This window comes from Eurytemora carolleeae, unplaced genomic scaffold (genome assembly GCF_000591075.1).
Source record: "Eurytemora carolleeae unplaced genomic scaffold, Eaff_2.0 scaffold144, whole genome shotgun sequence".
In the NCBI taxonomy this organism is placed as follows: domain Eukaryota; kingdom Metazoa; phylum Arthropoda; class Copepoda; order Calanoida; family Temoridae; genus Eurytemora; species Eurytemora carolleeae.
The window spans coordinates 374,797-392,492 of NW_019396044.1; the positions used below are offsets into that span (position 1 = coordinate 374,797).

Sequence of the window (17,696 nt, forward strand, 5' to 3'; positions counted from 1 at the left end):
TGACATTTTAAGAGCGCTTTTTTTTCTTATAAAAGGGAGATTATTGTTTTATATAGATTTTGGGAAATTTATTCCCCTTTTTTTAGAAGATTTTTTATCAAAGGGATTCGATCAGTGCTTATTTTACTAGAAGGCTGAAAGTAATTTTGTTTGATTAAATTGAATTTTTTCTTAAATTTTAACACTTTTGTTTCTAATCACTTCTTTAAATATACACCAAAATTGGATTTATAGAGTGTGCACTTTTGAAGTTTATACATATATATAGAATGTTGTAAATTCGCGAAGACTGCAAATGAATCCCGTTTTACCATTGCCCCATCTCCCCCACAACAATTTAACGCCTTTTCCAAGTGACCTTATTTTTTTTAACACCATGTGAATGGATTACTCGACAATTTTGTCAAAAATTTCACGGAAATTTGGACTTTTTTCAATTTTGTTTTATAATATTTAAAGATTTTTCTATTGTTTGATTTTGTCTAAAATAATTGGGATCAACCAAGCTCCCCTCTCCCTCCTCTAAGATAATTAATCTACTTGAGTAAACAAATTTACTTTTGATTGCTTACTGTCAGTGCAGTGCAGATCCGAATCTAAACAGTCTAGAGTGTCTTAAATCATTATGAAAATAAATATAAAGGTGTCTTTATATAAATAGCTTTCGCCAATTTCCTTATTCCTTAACTTAAAACAAGGCTTAAATTAACTTGAATTTTGAGACTTTTGACCTAGATTCGTCTTTTCGGCTTAAGGAACGTAAACACTGTCAGTGTCACGTAAATTAATTCCGTCCATTGTGGTTCACCTGTACACTGCACTTATCTCAGAGCTGGGAATTTAAGCAAGTATCGTTGAAAGAAACTCCCTAGTTTTCTTTTTGGGGGTCTAAATTTGCGTAGATGTTTTTTAGAAAAAAGAAAACAAAAAAAGAATATAAAAAAACACATGAAATGATATTTCTTAAATAAAAATATTGCTATCTTAAAAACTGCCTGACCCCATTCATTAAACTGGGTTTCCGATACTGCGTTTCATTACGATACTCTGTCTTAAGTTTTGGGCTCTGGCTGTGTGGTTTTGTTGAGTCATTCTGTACTTGGTATTCAGGGCACACTGTACTCCAACATAAATCGAAACTTTTTACTGTATAAAATTAAGTACAACACTTGGTACCAAAACTTTAAAGATTTAGAAAGTTAACAAATATATATTTTGCAGAATACACAATGGCAGATGTTACAGAAGAAGATATTGTGAAAATGCGTTTACTTTTTGACGGAGATGGATTAGGTAGGACTTTTTTATATTTAGATAGATAGATAGATAGATAGATAGATATTTCGGCTAACATTATAATAAATACATTTTACATTTTACATTTTATAATTTTTTATTAAACAATTATGAGCCAGGGCTACAGCCTAACCATTTCTGGTTGTTTTAATTGGCTGGCCCTCCAAAGTTTTATAGATACATTTTATTTTTTAAAATTAACAAATAACGAATACATTACACAATTCACAAAGTAATTTAAAAAAAGGGGAAAAAAGAAGGATGGGTGAATAGCAAAGTGAAAAAGGGAAGAGAAGGAGAAACCCCAGCACTAAAAAATCCAATTTTTGTAGATAATATGTTACAGAGTGGTTTACAAGATTTTCAAATAACATGAGTAGCAGTTCCTGTTTTTACATTTAAATTCCTTATATTTAGAAGCCAGATATATTTTCATATTCGTTTTGAAAATAAGTACTGATAATGAACATTTAATATTCATTGGAACACTATTCCAAATTCTCGTGAGAAATATTTTTGGAAAAGGTAAGATATGTGTTTCTTATTAATTCCAATTTAAAAAGTTGTGTCCTATTAGGTTCTACAAATGGAGCAAACATTCCATTAAAAGACGAAGGAAGTTTTTCTTTTATATATTTATACATAAAAGTAGAAGCATTATGATGAGAAAAAAACTGAGTAAATCAGTTTTATTTTGGTTTTATTTTATGGTTATATATATTTTTCAAAACGGAGGGGGGATGACTTTTTAACACAATATTTCCCCCCGTATTATATTTAGTTTATCTTGTTTTGCTCAGGAGACGAAAGACGAATGAATATGCTGCTGAGGAACCTGATAAAGTTTGCAAATGTAGAAAATGAAACAGATAAATTCCACGAGGTAACGTAATCCGATTTTACCATTTTTAAACTAATCAAATTAAATCATTTTTATTTTTGGTTTTATTTCAGGGTTATATATTTTTTATGGGGGGGGGGGGGAATGACTTTTTAAGAGAAAATATCCCCCGTTTAACATTTAGTCTTCTTTGATTTACTTATTCAATCTTTCAATTTTAGTTTCCTAAATTGGCAAGATTAAATGTGGGGTTGGACGTATATGTTGTCTGTGTTTTTTTATGAGCTACTTTCCCTTTCCCATCACATAAAAAATTAGTGATTTTTTGCATTTTTTAAAAATGGTATATTGTTGTAGACCCAGTATCAGCGGATGCTTGGACAGATTACAGGGTTAGAGTCGAGTATGTCTAGATCTAGTGTCATCACTAATATGAACAGGGTAATCATTTTTTATTATTTATTAAAGGTTTTATCACAATAACTAAGTTCCACTTTGAAAGGAAAATGGTGCAAATATGTTACCAATAAAAAATCAAAAATCTTGAGTTCCGTAAATAACATTTAGAATTAACGAGAAACATTCTCGATTTACAGCTAAACCTATAAAGCGTTTACTTTTCTATCTTAATAAATAAACTCTGTCGATTTTCTTCCTTCGCTTAGCTTTAAAAGTCCGGTTGTTACTCTAGAAGTTAACCCAAAAGGTATTTATATATTTAAAATAGTTATCTCTATTTGGGAACATAGCTCATGAACCTTTAAACCGATTTGCCTCAAATTTGATTTTGGGAACACTGTAGAACCACGGTAATGTTATTAGCTTTGTTTAAGAATTCTGAAAGGAGGGTTGAGTTTTATGGAGAAAATATAGCTGGGTTCCTCTCGAAAAATTTTGCTTTGACAAAGGTTGAAGGGTTTTGTTTAAATGGGGAATTACTTTAGATAACTTACACTGTCTCTTTAAGAAGAAGAATTAAATATTTTTAAAGGACGAGGAGAGGAACTATATCGACCTGGAGAAGAAAATTGAGCAGGGGATAGAGGAGGCTAGGACGGAAATAGAGGTCAGTCAATCACTACTTTATAATATTCAGCATATATTTTCCGGGAAAATTAAAAATCTTCATCGTTGAAAAAAGTTGAAAAACTGTTCAACTACTGTCAATTCTCCATAGTTTTTCCCTCAGATTACCTTTGAATAAGTTATTCGATTTTGGTCCAGATCAAGATCTTGGATTTGTCTTGGTAGAATTGACCCAGTTCGGTTAGCCCATGGATACGTTTCGGCGGCTAGGAGCGCCGACCCCTATTTCATTGAATGATGGGTTGTCCTTTAATAATAATAATAATCAATATTTCTTATTGAAAAAAATATCGGAAGTTCCTTTGGTTTTGGTTTATTTTTTGCTTTGATTTTGAATATGTCTTGTAAATATTGATCCGGATAATCAATATTTATTTTATTAAAATTTTACCGAAAGTTTTTTCTTTTTCTTTGCTTTTTTTTGCTTTAAACTTGAGATAATGGTTGTTTAATTAATATTTCAATGAGATTGGATATTAAGTGTGTCGAGAAGAATTTACTTGAATAGAGATTTTAACTAAATTTTATATTACTTTTTCTCCGACGTTTCTGACTATAATAATTTTGTATTCGATTTTTTACTAATTATTTAATTCTTTAACTAAATATTTCCAGGAAACAAAGCTTGAGCTTGAGGAAGCTAAACAAATCCGCAAAAACAGATTAGAGTATGATGAGCTTGGAAAGGTATAATTTGTTGAAGTTTTGACCAAAATTAAAATGCATTATTAATTTACATCATGAAATATTTCAAGAGATGGTTCCTTTTCAGGAGGGTAATGAGGTTGGTGGGAGGGGAGGGGGGGTCAATGAAACATTTAATAAGAAAAATAACATTATCAAACATTTAGTGTCTTGCTTGCGATTAGTGCAAAGATTTAATTATGTCTAGATAATCCTGGAGCATCCTGAGCGAGGGAGTTCTATGGAGCGGATCAAAACTATCCAAGACGAGCAGGAGAACCTGCGCATGCGTGAGAAACAGCTTGAGGAAAAGCTAGAGCAGCGTCGTAAACAGTTTCATGTTCTCATCTCCAATATTCATCAGCTACAGGTAAAATAATTTATGTTGTTTCTTGGATTTCATTATTATGGAGCCGATTTGATTGTTCCAGTAAAGTTCTTGTGATTTGATTTTTGTTAAATCGTCATTTGAAAACTGATAAATTAACATCAGGCTTTTGAAGATTTCATTTATTTGCACAGAACACGAAACTTTGGTTATAAATATGAATAAAAGTATAAATTAATGATGATAATTAAAATATCAAGTTTATTTTGTCAACTAATTAAAAAATAATTTAATGCTGAATTGGTTGAATAAATGACCTTTTGATTAAGTAGTAAAAATTGGAAAGAATTGTGCCAGTTGATGTTTAAAAAAATCTCGAATTCTCAAATCACTAGAATATCATTTTCCCCCACCAAGGTGGAATTTTTCAAAATACAAACCCCTGGGAATATTTGTTATTTTTAGAGTTTGATCGAGGAAGAAGATGGAGCAGTAATTAACAGTGATGATGAGGATCAAGATCAGGTTTTAAAATGTTTATTTTTAGATCGTGGTTTTTTTTTCCCAAAAATCTGCCCCCCTTTATTTTGTTAAATGTAAAGGATGAGACTTCCGAGACGACTTGTATAATATACTTTGCATGCTTGTCTGTTTGTTTGTTTGTATCCAAGAAACGTCAAAACGGCTGAACTGATCGGGCCCAATTTTTGTGTGGGACCTTGCGTGACCCCAGGAAAGGTTACATTGTATACAAAGAGAACATGTTCACAATTGAAATAGAACATGGGTACGAAGCGATTGATACTTTCACAGTTTTTGCTTGTTTTTCTAAATCATTTAGATTTTTTTTTACTAATACTATATTTAAGGCTAGAAGACGAGCCTCCAGATCTTTTAATAGAGGGTTTCAAATCATCATTAAAGTCGCATTTTGTTAACATCTATCTACTAGCCTAATAACTAAAACGATAATGAGTTTTGGATTTATATCAATCTTAAACATTGTATAGTTTTTCTTGTTTTAGGATGAGATTACTATATTGAACTCCTCACAGGAAAAGCAATAGGGAACGGAACCTTCTTGTGAAGACAGAATATTACGCTGACTATCACAAGCCCAAAAAAAATCCTATGACCACCCGGATATTTTGCTGACCAATGGACCATCTGGAAGTTTGTTTGAACATAGGCATTTCTGTTGAACATCCAGAAATTCCGTGGACCATTAGGAGAGTATCATAAAATCCAGGAAGAAATTGGGAAATTCCTGGGACCATCAGAAAAATCTTCATAAAATGGGAAATTCTGTCGATCATCATAAGATTTTGCTGACCACCAAAAAACTTAAAAATACCAACCATCTTCTTCTACAAACCAGAACAAGATCTTAGTTCTAAAATTTTTGAAATGTATTTCCAATATATTTGTGTTTAAATCACTTCTTTTGCATTTGTTGTACTTTCAGAAGTGAGACAAGATTTTGCTTGATTGATTGATTGATAAATTGCTGAAAATGGAACCAGGGGAGAGGCTAAAGAAGAGGAAGAAGGGAGAAGTCGTGAAGGTATTTGTTTTGAGTTCCTAATTAAACCTGTCAAATCAACTTTTGTTCAAAAAACTCATTTGGTAAATTCTAGACTATAAGTATGATACTAGTGCAGTCTAAATAAGACAAAATTCGTTCTAACCTTTGCTGGTCAAGCAAGCTGGTCTAATCAAACAAGTTAAACTAAAAAAAGTTCGTTCAGTCGCCCTTGAAATTACAGTCCTGGACATTTTCTTTTTCACAATAGTTGCTGAAACCTATAATTCCCTAACTAAAGCATCTTGGCTGCATTTAATCATTTTCAGATTGTCAGATAAAGCATTAATTAAAAGTTTAATCTATTCAACATTTTGAATCTGTTTAACAAGAATTATTCAGGACCGGAAACTGTTCCGGCGTTGTAGGAAATGTGACAACTGCATGAGGTAATTTTAAAACTATATAGCATTTGGCGTTTCCTCCGATTGAAAGCATTTTGCTTGTGTAATGTGTATTGCAAAATCGCAGAATAAGATACATTTAGGTCAAAACTTGAAGTGCAGCTTACGAGCATAAACCATTGAACTATGCTAAGCTAACGTGCCGGTCACCCCAATTTTTTTGGAAGTCCGGTGCGATGGTAGGGGCCTGGTAGTTTTTGAAAGCTAACAGCTGCATGTTGATAGATAGATAGAAGACGACCTCTAAGCAATACGTGTCACGAATGAATCACAATGAATCTTTTCTCATCCATTTCTTTTGGCAACAGAAAAATATGAAAAATATTTAATACTATCGTAAATGATACATATCCTCAGAAGAAGACTGAAAATTTAAAAAATCAATTTTGACCTGTCGGGTGTTTTTTTTTTCTTTTTTCAAGAATATTCGGGTGTTTTTTTTCTTTTTTCGGAGGTATCTTCTCAAACAAAACAGTAAGAGCCGTTTGAAATATAGAGGCTGTCCTTTGGATCTAGTTAAACTTGAAATGGGAAGTTTTTTTTTAAATTATCACTTTGAAAAATGTTTTCGTTAACATGGGCCTAACCTCGATTGTTTTTAGGACAGAATGCGGAGTATGTAAGCACTGTGTGGATATGCCTAAATTCGGAGGTAATATACCTCTTCTATGTATCTAAAAAAAATTTGTGGGGGGGTGGTATCTTTTTAAGCAGTATTAAAGGATAAATCACAAAAAATCTTGATTTTTTTTCCGCTGCCAGCATTTCTTATCATTTATGCCACCACAGTCTACAATGCAATTTCTTGATTTAATATGCTTAAAAGGAGTGTTCGCAAAAAATTAAAGGGGGTATATAGGCTTACGGCAATAAATAATTGCTTTTGATCGCTACTAATCTGTTGCGTTTATAAGGAGAAAATTGTTAATAACGACTTGTACCAAAGAACGAAAGTTGCAACATATAACTCGGATTGTTAAAAAATATCAACTTAATATCAAACAAATGATTTAGATATTAAAACCTATAGTCATAGATTATTTTTCTACGTATTCGTATATAGTTAATATTTCATAATATTTGTTATTTTTTTTTTATACAATGCATTTAAAATGACGTTTTTTCCACTAGGTGTCTCTCTGCCACTTGTAATCATTCAAAGCATCGAGAGCAGAGAAACCTGGCGGCCATTTTTTTCGGCGTCTTAAGTGCATTATAAACCAAACAAATAAAAATTTTTATGAAATATTAACTACTTGTGAATGCGTCGAAAAGTAATCGATGACTAAAGGTTGCAATATCTAAATGATTTGTTTGAAATGAAATTGATTGTTTTACGATCCGAGTCGTATATTGCACCTTTCTCAATTTGTATGGATGCGTTCTTGAGTATAAGTCGTTTTTAACAATTTTCTCCTTAAAGTCTTATCAGATAGAAGTAAAATTAGTAGAGATCAAAAGCGATCATTTTTCGCCTTAAGCCAAATACTCCTTTACATTTTTCGCGAACACTCCCTTTAAAGAAAATAGTTATAAGTGATGGGGCATATGCAATACAACGCTACTCTTATATGTTTGCTGGATCAAGAGTGAATGAGATGACCATTATTTCTCTTAAAATGATTGATTATTTTACTTATTATACATTAAAATTCAACTTGGATATACGCAGGGAGCTATAAGTTGAAGAAGGCCTGCATTGAACGAGAGTGTATTGTTAGCATAAAAAGTAAACAGGTAATTCAATTTTTCCAATTCTTTCTGTTTTTTTATAATGTCAAATCAAAATCCTGTTTCTCTACTCTTTGTTTTTTCCTGATTTGTTTTGCATATTTTGTGGTTTACAGTTCTTCTTTTTCTGATCTTCTGCGTAGTTTATGAATTTATGTAGAATACAATACTTCAAAAAAAATGTTTGCGTTTTTATGTTTTCCTTAATTTACTAATAGAGTGATTGGTGGACTGAATAATTGACGAACTGATTCATTGTGAAGTTTGTAAACTCGTCGGCTGATTAATTAAATGATTGTTAGACTATTTGACTGTAAATATTTTCCACTTATTAACTGTTAAATTATAGACCGTGAACAAATGGTAAACTTATTAATTGTTGGACTTATCTGATAATCTCAGGACCCTGACTTGAAGAAGATATGCCTAGAGGAGAAGAGAGCTGTTCTCAACAGCTCAATGGCAGTACAGTACGCTAACGGCAAAACAGTCATGTACAGGTAAAAAGTAAAGAAACTAGTTCGGAATGTTTTTCTTAGCTTATATTTCTTGCGTAAGAAATTTTTCCTTTGTCTAATTGTTACATAAATAAAAAAAATTTTTGAAGGAGGGATTGAAGAATTTATTATCAAATTATTTGATAATGAGAATCATAAAATTGTGGAACTGGAGTGGAAGAATACATTTAAATAATCTTATACGCATTTGATGTTGTTATTTAGTATAACTTAAAACTATAGTTTGAAAATGAACTTAATTTGAGACTATTGCGTATTCCTATTCCAAAATGGGAATCACCATTTCAGATCAGTTTGTCTACTTAATTTTATTTTGATTTAAGGCATGGTAATCTACAAGAATTTACCATTTTTTCAGTGGGCAAAAGACAGGGGTTCTTAATAACACAACTCACTCAGTTTGATCTGAAAATTTCACTTGATAAGTTGTTGTGATTAAGTATAATTTTACAAATGTTTTTATATTGACTTTTAAAGTGAGATTTGCCTGCAGCATCAAGAGTGTACAAGATAAATTGTTTAATATTTATCTTGCTTTAGATCTGGTGAAACAATGCACAACGGTAAACTGTTAATAATCGATCCGAACCAGAAGAATAAATCAGATCTTGCCAATGGATTTCTACACTCCAAACCAATAACCCTGACCAAACCTACAGCATTGAGAACCAAACAAGTACCTACTCTAAACCAAACTCAACTCATTTATCCTCCGAGCAGACTCCCTCGACCTGAAATAACTACCACGGTATCTGAACCTGTGCCTGAACCTAGACCAGTGCTGGGCGGAGCTGAACCTAGATCTGAAGATCTAAACATTGATGAGTTCGTGAGTCGGTATCTGGAGGACTACTACAATGACAAGGGATTGGGAGAAATTGTCGACCTTTGTATGGGCGAGGCTGATCTTAGGTTTGACGAGGACACTCTGAAACACTCAGAGAATGAGTTTAAATTAAAGGTTGACCACCCAAAACCCGACCTAGGGTTAAACGAGGATGATCTGAAGCTTGAGACGAGTCTCCTGGGTCGGCCAGATCCCGAAGGTCCGTTGAGAGTTGGCTCTGGAGAGGTTATGAGACTCGAAGACACTGAGGACCTTACAAGGCTGTGCTCTGGGGACGTGATAACCCTTGACTCTGAGGATCTGATGGGACTAGGAGAAGAGGACATGACAGGGGTTGAGGATACTGAGGAACCGAGACTGGACTTTACTAGAATTGGTTCTCGACTCGGTGGTGGAGATTTTACTCGCCTGGGCTCTGGAGACTTACTTAGGCTTGGGTCTGGAGAGATTTTAAGGTTGGGTTCAGGAGAGGTACTGAGGCTGGGAGAGGCTAGAGAACTGCTAGAGTGCGGTCAGCTGAGCAAGGGTAGTTGTCAACACTGCTCTATACTATCTAAGGGACGGATACTTCTTATAAATTAAATGAATCAATAATGAATTAAGATTTGTAAATCATCATTTTCAGAGAGCGGGGAAGGCAGGGGGCCATGAACCACCAATATTTCCTCTTCTGGGCCACAAATTAGCTTTTTTCTCTTCCGGCAGCCATGAGCCACCACTATTTCCTCTTCCGTACCACCACATTTGACTCTTCTCGGCAAAACTACTTTTTTAAATGATATATTTAAGGCTTTTAAAGTGTGATTTTCAAAAATATATATTGAAGTGTTTATATGTAAACTGCAAAACTTTTTTTGTAAATCTGAATTTTGATTTTCATAAAAAATGGCTTATTTGTGATAGTAATATGAATTTTAAAAATGACGCACCATAAAATACACTTCAGTTTTGAAGGTTACCCTTGTGTGAAAATATGCAATGTGTTAAGAGAAAATTGCTTAAAAACGCTTTTTTATAAAATCTGTAATGCGTAAGCAATGACAGTAAATATTGTGATTTTAATAATATTTTCTTAGTCTTCAGACTACTCTACTATACGAAAAATTACTTAGTTTACCTACTAAAATCTAATACAAACCACCTCTTTTTTATATATTAATATATTAATCTTATGTAGAATTGATAAAATGGTTTGAGTTGTACTTTTTAGTGTGACGCGGCTGGATTTTTAAAATAACACTTATAAGTCCCTATATGTACCATTTAAAAAAGTTGTTTAGCCCAGAAGAGTCAACTGTGGTGGCCCGAAAGGCGAAATAGTGGTGGTTCATGGTTGCCGGAAGAGAAAAAAGCTATTATGTGGCACGAAAGAGGAAATAGTGGTGGCTCATGGCCGCAGCTGCCTTCCGCCGCTCCTCTAATAGTAAATTTAAATTTAAATCGTCTTTCTTTTATTTACTTAATTATAGTTTTATTTCTCATATTATCTTCTTCCTAAACACAAGATCTACATTAATATAGAAGTACACATTTCGCCAGGCCGTTTTCATCGTTTACTTTTGTAAAATTTCCGTACTTTCATTTTTATTTTGCGTACAGTTACAACATACCGATGTGTATTAAAGTACACAAAGGTCATTGTGTACGAGTTGTGGACATTCCACGTTTCTGCTGCAGGGCTAAATATGTTTTAGACAAAAAAAAAAACTTTTTCTTGGTGGTCAAACTTTTACGTTTTTCTTGGAAAAATATTTTTTTGTTTAAGGTCATTTTTTCCTCTGTTTTGCAAAAGTGGGAGTACTTTGATTAGTAGTCTCAAATCTTCATTCTAGAATTTTCAGTTTGCTTTAGGCTTTAGATCAGATTGGAACCAGTTTTCTTATCTTTGTCTCGGTTATGTTAATAACTGAAAAACTCTTAAACTTTTTCTTATTTATATCTTAAACCGGTATTTCTGGAATATATATTTTTCTGTTTTGATAATTATTCACTTTTTCATTGTCCTCATATTTAATTTTGTAAGTTGGGCAATTCCCATTAAATGTCACGTCCTGTACCAAGAAGGTGGGCAGTTGGAAAGTTAAAGTTTTTCTATATTTTTTAAATTTCGGTTATTTCTTTCAAAAAAATAAGTTGGTAACTCTTTATAATAAGATATTATCTTAGTTTTTAATGTTATAAAATCGAATGGTAGTTTTTAGCTTTTGGTTTCTTTTTTTTATATACTGTTTCCTGATATTACTATGTGTCACTTCCTAACTTGTTTCACAATTTTGTCGCAGTTTTTTAAAACGGATATTTTTTGTTGTTTTACCATAAAAAAGTTACCAATATAATAGTGAATAAAACTTGTTAATGTACTTGTACTTGATAGTTAAAAGGGTTATTACTTACTTTTAAGAAGTATTCTTTTCTAGTGCGGGAATTGTGTAATCAACACCGCTCTCAGAGAGATTGGGAACATAATAGATATCTACTAGGTTAACCACTCCCTAGGATATCAACTAAATCTACTAGATATATAACTGCTCAAGACATCTCGGAAATCTACCACTTAACATCTGTCAAGTCTACCACGATTTCTACAACCTACTAATCATAATGTTTAAAATATCTTCTAGTTCAATCATTTTTGAAGATATCTACTATTTCTAGCAATAGCATTGTACAGGATACCTTGTTAATGAAGTATTGCACTACTTAATTTTACATATCCAACACTATTCTAGATATCCACCATACAAATAGACATATACCACTTGTCAAGATACCTATACCTAATCTATATATACATCTGCCAAGCATCTAGATGTCTGCCATTCTTCTAGATATCTACCACGCATACTAGATGCTGGATCTGCAATGTTTTATAAATCAACCAATGTCTGCCTATCTTTGTTTGATGAATCTGGTGTCATTTCTTTCAAATATTTTCGAGATTTCATGTTTTTCAACCTTTTCGGAATTTCTGACAACTTTCTTTAATTTCATCCAATAATATCGAATCAATTTCTTACTTAAAGATCTGTTAAATTTATTGTGGTTTTTGATGTTTTATGAACCTAGTTTTAGTCACGTTAATCCAAAGCTTTTTATCGTTCTGTAAATTCAGCAAATTAATTCGTCAATCAGTCATGCCTCTTGTTGAATATTAATTTTGTGCAAGTTTTTGTAATACTCTAAAAGAATTGAATCTTTATCAAGTTTTATTAATGCATAAATCGTTCCTGCCGTTTTTTAACTACCTAGTACCTATGCACGCAATTACATCTTTACCTTTATAACGCTCTATATATAATTTCTTCAAAGTTCCCCCGATTAAACCCTGAAGTATACGATAATGATGTGTTTGAAATATTATTACTCCAATAACAGTATTTGTACCATCATCCGTCTTGTAAAGTATTTAGTAGTTTTTTGGTATTTTTTGCGTTTTTTTGATACATCAGTTTGATGATTTAGCGTTTACCCTTCTGTTTAATCATACTGTACACTTTGCCCTGTACAAGCGTTATTGATATGGATTTAGATCATTTTTGCTAAAAATCTATAATATTTTGCCGTTTTGTTCTTTGCCCAAAGAATTGATACAAACTTTGTTACATGTTCTTCGTTTCAAATTAACATTGTACAGGGTGCATTCTGATCATGCAATATTTATGCTTTAATAATTTTACATTTTTGCAAAATGTTTTAGTTTTTAATTAGTTTGAATTGTGATCCTTTGTACATAATCCTGACCTTTAAGGGTCGATGGCTTGTGTCAGCACCCTAGATGTGGCATCCACATATTTTTCACCCAACACGAGGGAAATCATTTTTAATTATTTTGAAGATTTTTGAAATGAGGCCAATTTTTCTTAGAACTTGTAAATTATGAGTAGTGTAATGTTTTACAGTACCTTAATCTGTATTTCCGTACAAACATGTACATAATGTGCTTGTCAACTCACCACTGTCAAAATGGCCAGGTGGATGTAAAATTGTATTTATATTCTTATTCAGAAAACTAAGGAAAAAATGGCTCTTCAACCCCAGATGCCCGCTCCTGCCTTTTCAGGTAGTTGAATTATGTTGTGTAAAGAGAATTTTTCAAAAAAAATTAAATCAATTCAGTTATTGTTACGCATCAAATGCAATTAGTAAAACAAAATGTTTCAGAGTTTTCTTATATCTTCGTCTTTGGGGTATAATTTTTTTTTATTTTCGCTAGACTTTACATTAAAGGGACTTTATTGGTTTAAACAATGAATTGGCAAAAACGACTAATTTGCATTAAGATAATTTTTTTTTATTCCCGAATATTACATCACTTATCAGCCAGACTCAACGTGACTGTAATTTCATTTGACTCTTCAATCCATTAAAAGAGTATCATGCCCTTTTCACAACTATTTTCTTTAAAACTTTGTCTTAGAAAATGAAGGCGATTTCAGTGTTTTTCAATCTGAAAATTGTTTTTTTAATTTCGATTTCTTAGTTGAAAGGGCTGTATAGTGCGGATTTTTGCGGAAGCTTTCTCACAGACAATGGGTCAGGGGTGTATATTTTCTCGAAAAATAATTCCCCCCCCCTCCCCCCGCTTTAGAAAAATCATTTGTCTTTACTGAAGTTATAATATATGTTTACGCGGAACGAAAAACATTTTAGGGGGTTTTATTTGTTGAATTTGGGAAAATAATTATTTTTAGGGTTAAATCGATTAATTTTTGTTGAAAACGTATCAAGAGAGAATGAAGAAAGTTGTCTGGTGTCCAATTTACCATTCCCCCCACCCCCCAATCATCAAAAAAAAAATTTCACCGTTTCCATAATTCTGGGTTCATTTTGGATGTATTATAAAGTAAATTGATAAGATAACTACGTCTTTGATAATAGATGCAAGGCCCCCAGGAAGCAGCTGGCCACCAAACAGTTTTGCATTGCACTCTTTTAATGGAAGGTCACAAAATTGTTAACAGTTCCTAATTTTTCTAATCCTATTTAGGAACTGCTGTCGTGAACGGAGAGTTTAAGGAGATTAGTCTGGCTGATTACAAGGAAACTAGTCTTTAATTAAACACCAATTTATTTGCAGTGTCCCGTGTTAACTTATAAAACTGATTAACTTGATTTTAAATTATTTGTTTAATTAAAGCGCCAGGGGATGCGGGGGGGTGGGGTGTCGACAAGTTTCGTAATGAACAGATTTATATATATTTTCTTAAAAAATGCAATCCCCAGATTTTAGTAATTGTTAAAAGGGTTGAATTTAGGGAAAATACCTGATATAAAATAAAAACTTTATATTTTTTCAAGTAAATTGTTAAAAATATTTTCATTTCAATTTTATGATTTTGACTGGTCTGGTGTTTCTCAGGGAAAGTATGTGGTCCTCTTCTTTTATCCTCTGGACTTCACCTTCGTCTGCCCAACTGAAATCATTGCTTTCTCCGACAGGTACAGCAGCTACAGCATAGGAGGTTCAAACAGGAAGATTCAATTTTTTTAATTCTGCAAACCAATAAAAGGAATCCGAAGAAATTGTCATGATCCGTTTATTCGGAGACTTTATTTGGACCTCGCCTATGTTTTTAAAGGAGTAACTCAAATGTGAAAGTTCACCCCCCCCCATGTTTTTTAAAATTGAATGTTCAGTTAAAGATGAGTATCAAATGGTACTCGTTATTTCTTAGTCTCAAATTAGAAAATTTAAAAATTAAAATATTTTAGTTTTCATGTTTTATAGGGTTGAAGAGTTCAAGAAAATTGGATGTGAAGTTATCGCTTGTTCTACTGATTCTCATTTCTCCCATCTTGCCTGGTAAACATGTGTGTGTGTGCGATGTATTCTTTACTGTTATTTCCTCATATTTCAAAATCTTAATTGCTTAATTTTCATGCTTAAAGCCAGTTGGACTAACAAACTTTGACATGTGTCATTAAAGAAGAAAAAACCTCGATTAAAAAATAATTTTTATACGTTTTGCTGCGTAACTTTCAAAAACAAAGGTTTTAGAAATTTAAAGTCCCTTTTTTCAATGATTCCTCCTCCGAGTGAAGCATTAACCAATAAAAACTAACCTTCCTTAGTAATCTCAGTGAGTCTTAACCCTTTCAAGACACGAAGTTTGTGCTCAAACATAAAATTTATTTTATGCTTTGAGTTTGAAATGTAAAAAAAGATCAAAATCCGGGACTATGGGAATCCTTAAAATCCACATTCAAGATTTGGAGAAATTTAGGTTACCGTCCTGATTTCACAGAAACTTGAAAGTTCAATATGATCGCATACGACTATTCTAAAACGATAAAGTTATTTAAAATTATTGTTAAAATCTTGTTAATTTTCCAATTGTGGATTCCATACTCGTCAGATTGAGTATGAGCAAGTTCAGTTCATTTAAATAAATTTTTCATATTTTTACAATTCAAAACCATTCATTATTTCTATTATCTATTCGGCCTAGACTGAAATTTATTTATTCTACAGGTGTGAGAAATCCAGGAAGGCTGGAGGACTGGGTGATATGAATATTCCTCTTCTAGCGGACAAATCTATGTCCATCAGCAGATCTTATGGAGTCCTTAAGGTAATAATGGACCAATTATGTTGTAAACTTTGATTATCTTGAGTATAGCATCTTAGTTGGTCGTGGTTTTTTTGCTGGCAATGCTTCAAAAATGTCTCCTTAAGAAATTGTAGATATTTTTCTTTTTATGTTTCTATGCGTTCTCAATTTAATTTAAATCCCATCTGGAATCAAATTGTAGAACATTTTCCTTTTTTATTTTACTTTATATATGTCATAGGAGGATGAGGGTCTAAGCTTCCGTGGACTCTTCGTTATTGATGGAAAAGGAATCCTTCGTCAGATAACCATTAATGATCTTCCAGTCGGTAGAGATGTCGACGAAACTCTCAGGTTTTAACATTTTTCATTTATGAGGGAGGAAATATAACATTTTTAAGTATGATACAAAAGGGTCTTTTCTCCTAAGCTTCAATTTTCTTAACTGTATTTCTTTTGCTTAGTATTAAATTTTCTTTAAATTTACTTAAGACTGGTTCAAGCATTCAAGTTTACTGATCAGCACGGAGAGGTTTGCCCAGCCGGCTGGAGACCAGGTTAACATATTAATACAGGGGGAGCCATAAATTATGAGACCACAGGATAGCTTTTATTTGCTTTTTTTTCTATAATTGTTAACTGTAGCGGTAATTTACATCTTTATAAATAAAAGGTATTTGCTTGAAACAAATCTCAGATATTTATGTTTTGCGTTTAAGGATGTTTTTTTCTTAGCTTTGAAGGTCTTAAAATCAAGACTATGGGCCAATTTCTTCGACGTTCTACCATAGTTTGAACCATAGTCACACTATGGTTACGCTTTACCAGAGCAGTATAGATAGAAGGGTGTTGCAAGAGACAATAAAATTTCAATTTTGATTGAGCGGTAAAGGTTATGTTTGGTTGAGCGGTAAAGGTTATGTTTGATTGAGCGGTAAAGGTTATGTTTGATTGAGCGGTAAAGGTTATGTTTGATTGAGCGGTAAAGGTTATGTTTGGTTGAGCGGTAAAGGTTATGTTTGGTTACATTTCTAATACATTTTTATCTAGGCAAGGCAACCATGAAGGCTGACCCTAAGGGCAGCAAGTCATACTTCGAGGCTGAAAACTCGAACTAAGATGAAAGCTGCAGAATAAAATCATGGTTATCAATGACATGTTGTCCACTGTTGCTGATTCAGTTGAAATTGTTCAAAATGATTTTTATGTTTTTAGAACCTCAAATCCAGTTATTTCCCAGTTTTAATAAAAAATTAAGAATCAAATGTGAATTGTTCATACCTTAAATAGTTAAAAAAATAAAAATTTCTTTCTTATTAATGTTTGATTCTAAGGTTTTGGCAATGGTACTGTTCAGTAATTTTAAACTTAAAATGTTTCTTTCCATCGATCATTCTCTTTCCTCGTTTTTCTATTTTTTCACTGTTCTTATATTTCTAACATATCATATTTGTTTCCAGGGTTATATTTTTTCAGAAAACAAATATTATATCCCATCCCCATTCCCCATGTACGAAATTTGTCTCCCCAGATGTAAGGTATGTTAGCAGGGAATAAGAATAAAGGGAAGGGTAATAGCGCTGGTCTGCCATGAGAAAGCCAGTCGCACTGCTTTGCAAACGAGTTCGTTATCACACACGCACACTCTTTTGGACAGACACACATTGTACAGACACACATGACTAAGGTCAAGGAAATTGCAAAACAATGTCTTCAATATTAATTAGCTTGAAAAACGAGTGGTTTATGGTGAACTTTTATCAAATTATTTCTTTGCATTAAAATTTGGCTTACAGTGTTGCCTTAAATAAATAAATAATGTAATGTA

At 32.6% G+C, this 17,696-nt stretch overlaps 3 protein-coding genes across 5 annotated transcripts; all 3 read left to right on the top strand.

Annotated features, from left to right (window-relative positions):
- Positions 1-31: 31 nt before the first annotated feature.
- Positions 32-5,702, top strand: LOC111701597 (THO complex subunit 7 homolog). The gene is made up of 9 exons (XM_023472949.1): positions 32-848; positions 1,058-1,293; positions 2,097-2,179; positions 2,495-2,578; positions 3,129-3,203; positions 3,839-3,910; positions 4,116-4,277; positions 4,701-4,760; positions 5,261-5,702. The coding sequence occupies exons 2-9, from the start codon at positions 1,230-1,232 to the stop codon at positions 5,300-5,302; spliced, it is 642 nt and encodes a 213-aa protein (XP_023328717.1). The 5' UTR covers positions 32-848; positions 1,058-1,229; the 3' UTR covers positions 5,303-5,702.
- A 4-nt stretch (positions 5,703-5,706) lies between these two features.
- Positions 5,707-13,326, top strand: LOC111701583 (uncharacterized). 3 transcript variants are annotated; one of them, XR_002765224.1, is made up of 8 exons: positions 5,707-5,799; positions 6,160-6,206; positions 6,824-6,873; positions 7,894-7,958; positions 8,355-8,452; positions 9,011-9,875; positions 11,735-12,819; positions 12,952-13,326. XR_002765224.1 is itself a non-coding variant. In XM_023472932.1 (7 exons), the coding sequence occupies exons 1-7, from the start codon at positions 5,749-5,751 to the stop codon at positions 11,795-11,797; spliced, it is 1,239 nt and encodes a 412-aa protein (XP_023328700.1). In that variant the 5' UTR covers positions 5,707-5,748; the 3' UTR covers positions 11,798-13,326. The 3 variants fall into 3 exon arrangements, 1 of the variants encoding a protein (XP_023328700.1); XR_002765227.1 differs by having other exon boundaries at positions 11,735-12,520; positions 13,015-13,326; XM_023472932.1 differs by having other exon boundaries at positions 11,735-13,326.
- Positions 13,290-17,188, top strand: LOC111701605 (peroxiredoxin-2). The gene is made up of 8 exons (XM_023472962.1): positions 13,290-13,377; positions 14,305-14,357; positions 14,677-14,756; positions 15,046-15,120; positions 15,790-15,889; positions 16,110-16,222; positions 16,361-16,425; positions 16,919-17,188. The coding sequence occupies exons 1-8, from the start codon at positions 13,338-13,340 to the stop codon at positions 16,984-16,986; spliced, it is 594 nt and encodes a 197-aa protein (XP_023328730.1). The 5' UTR covers positions 13,290-13,337; the 3' UTR covers positions 16,987-17,188.
- Positions 17,189-17,696: the final 508 nt, after the last annotated feature.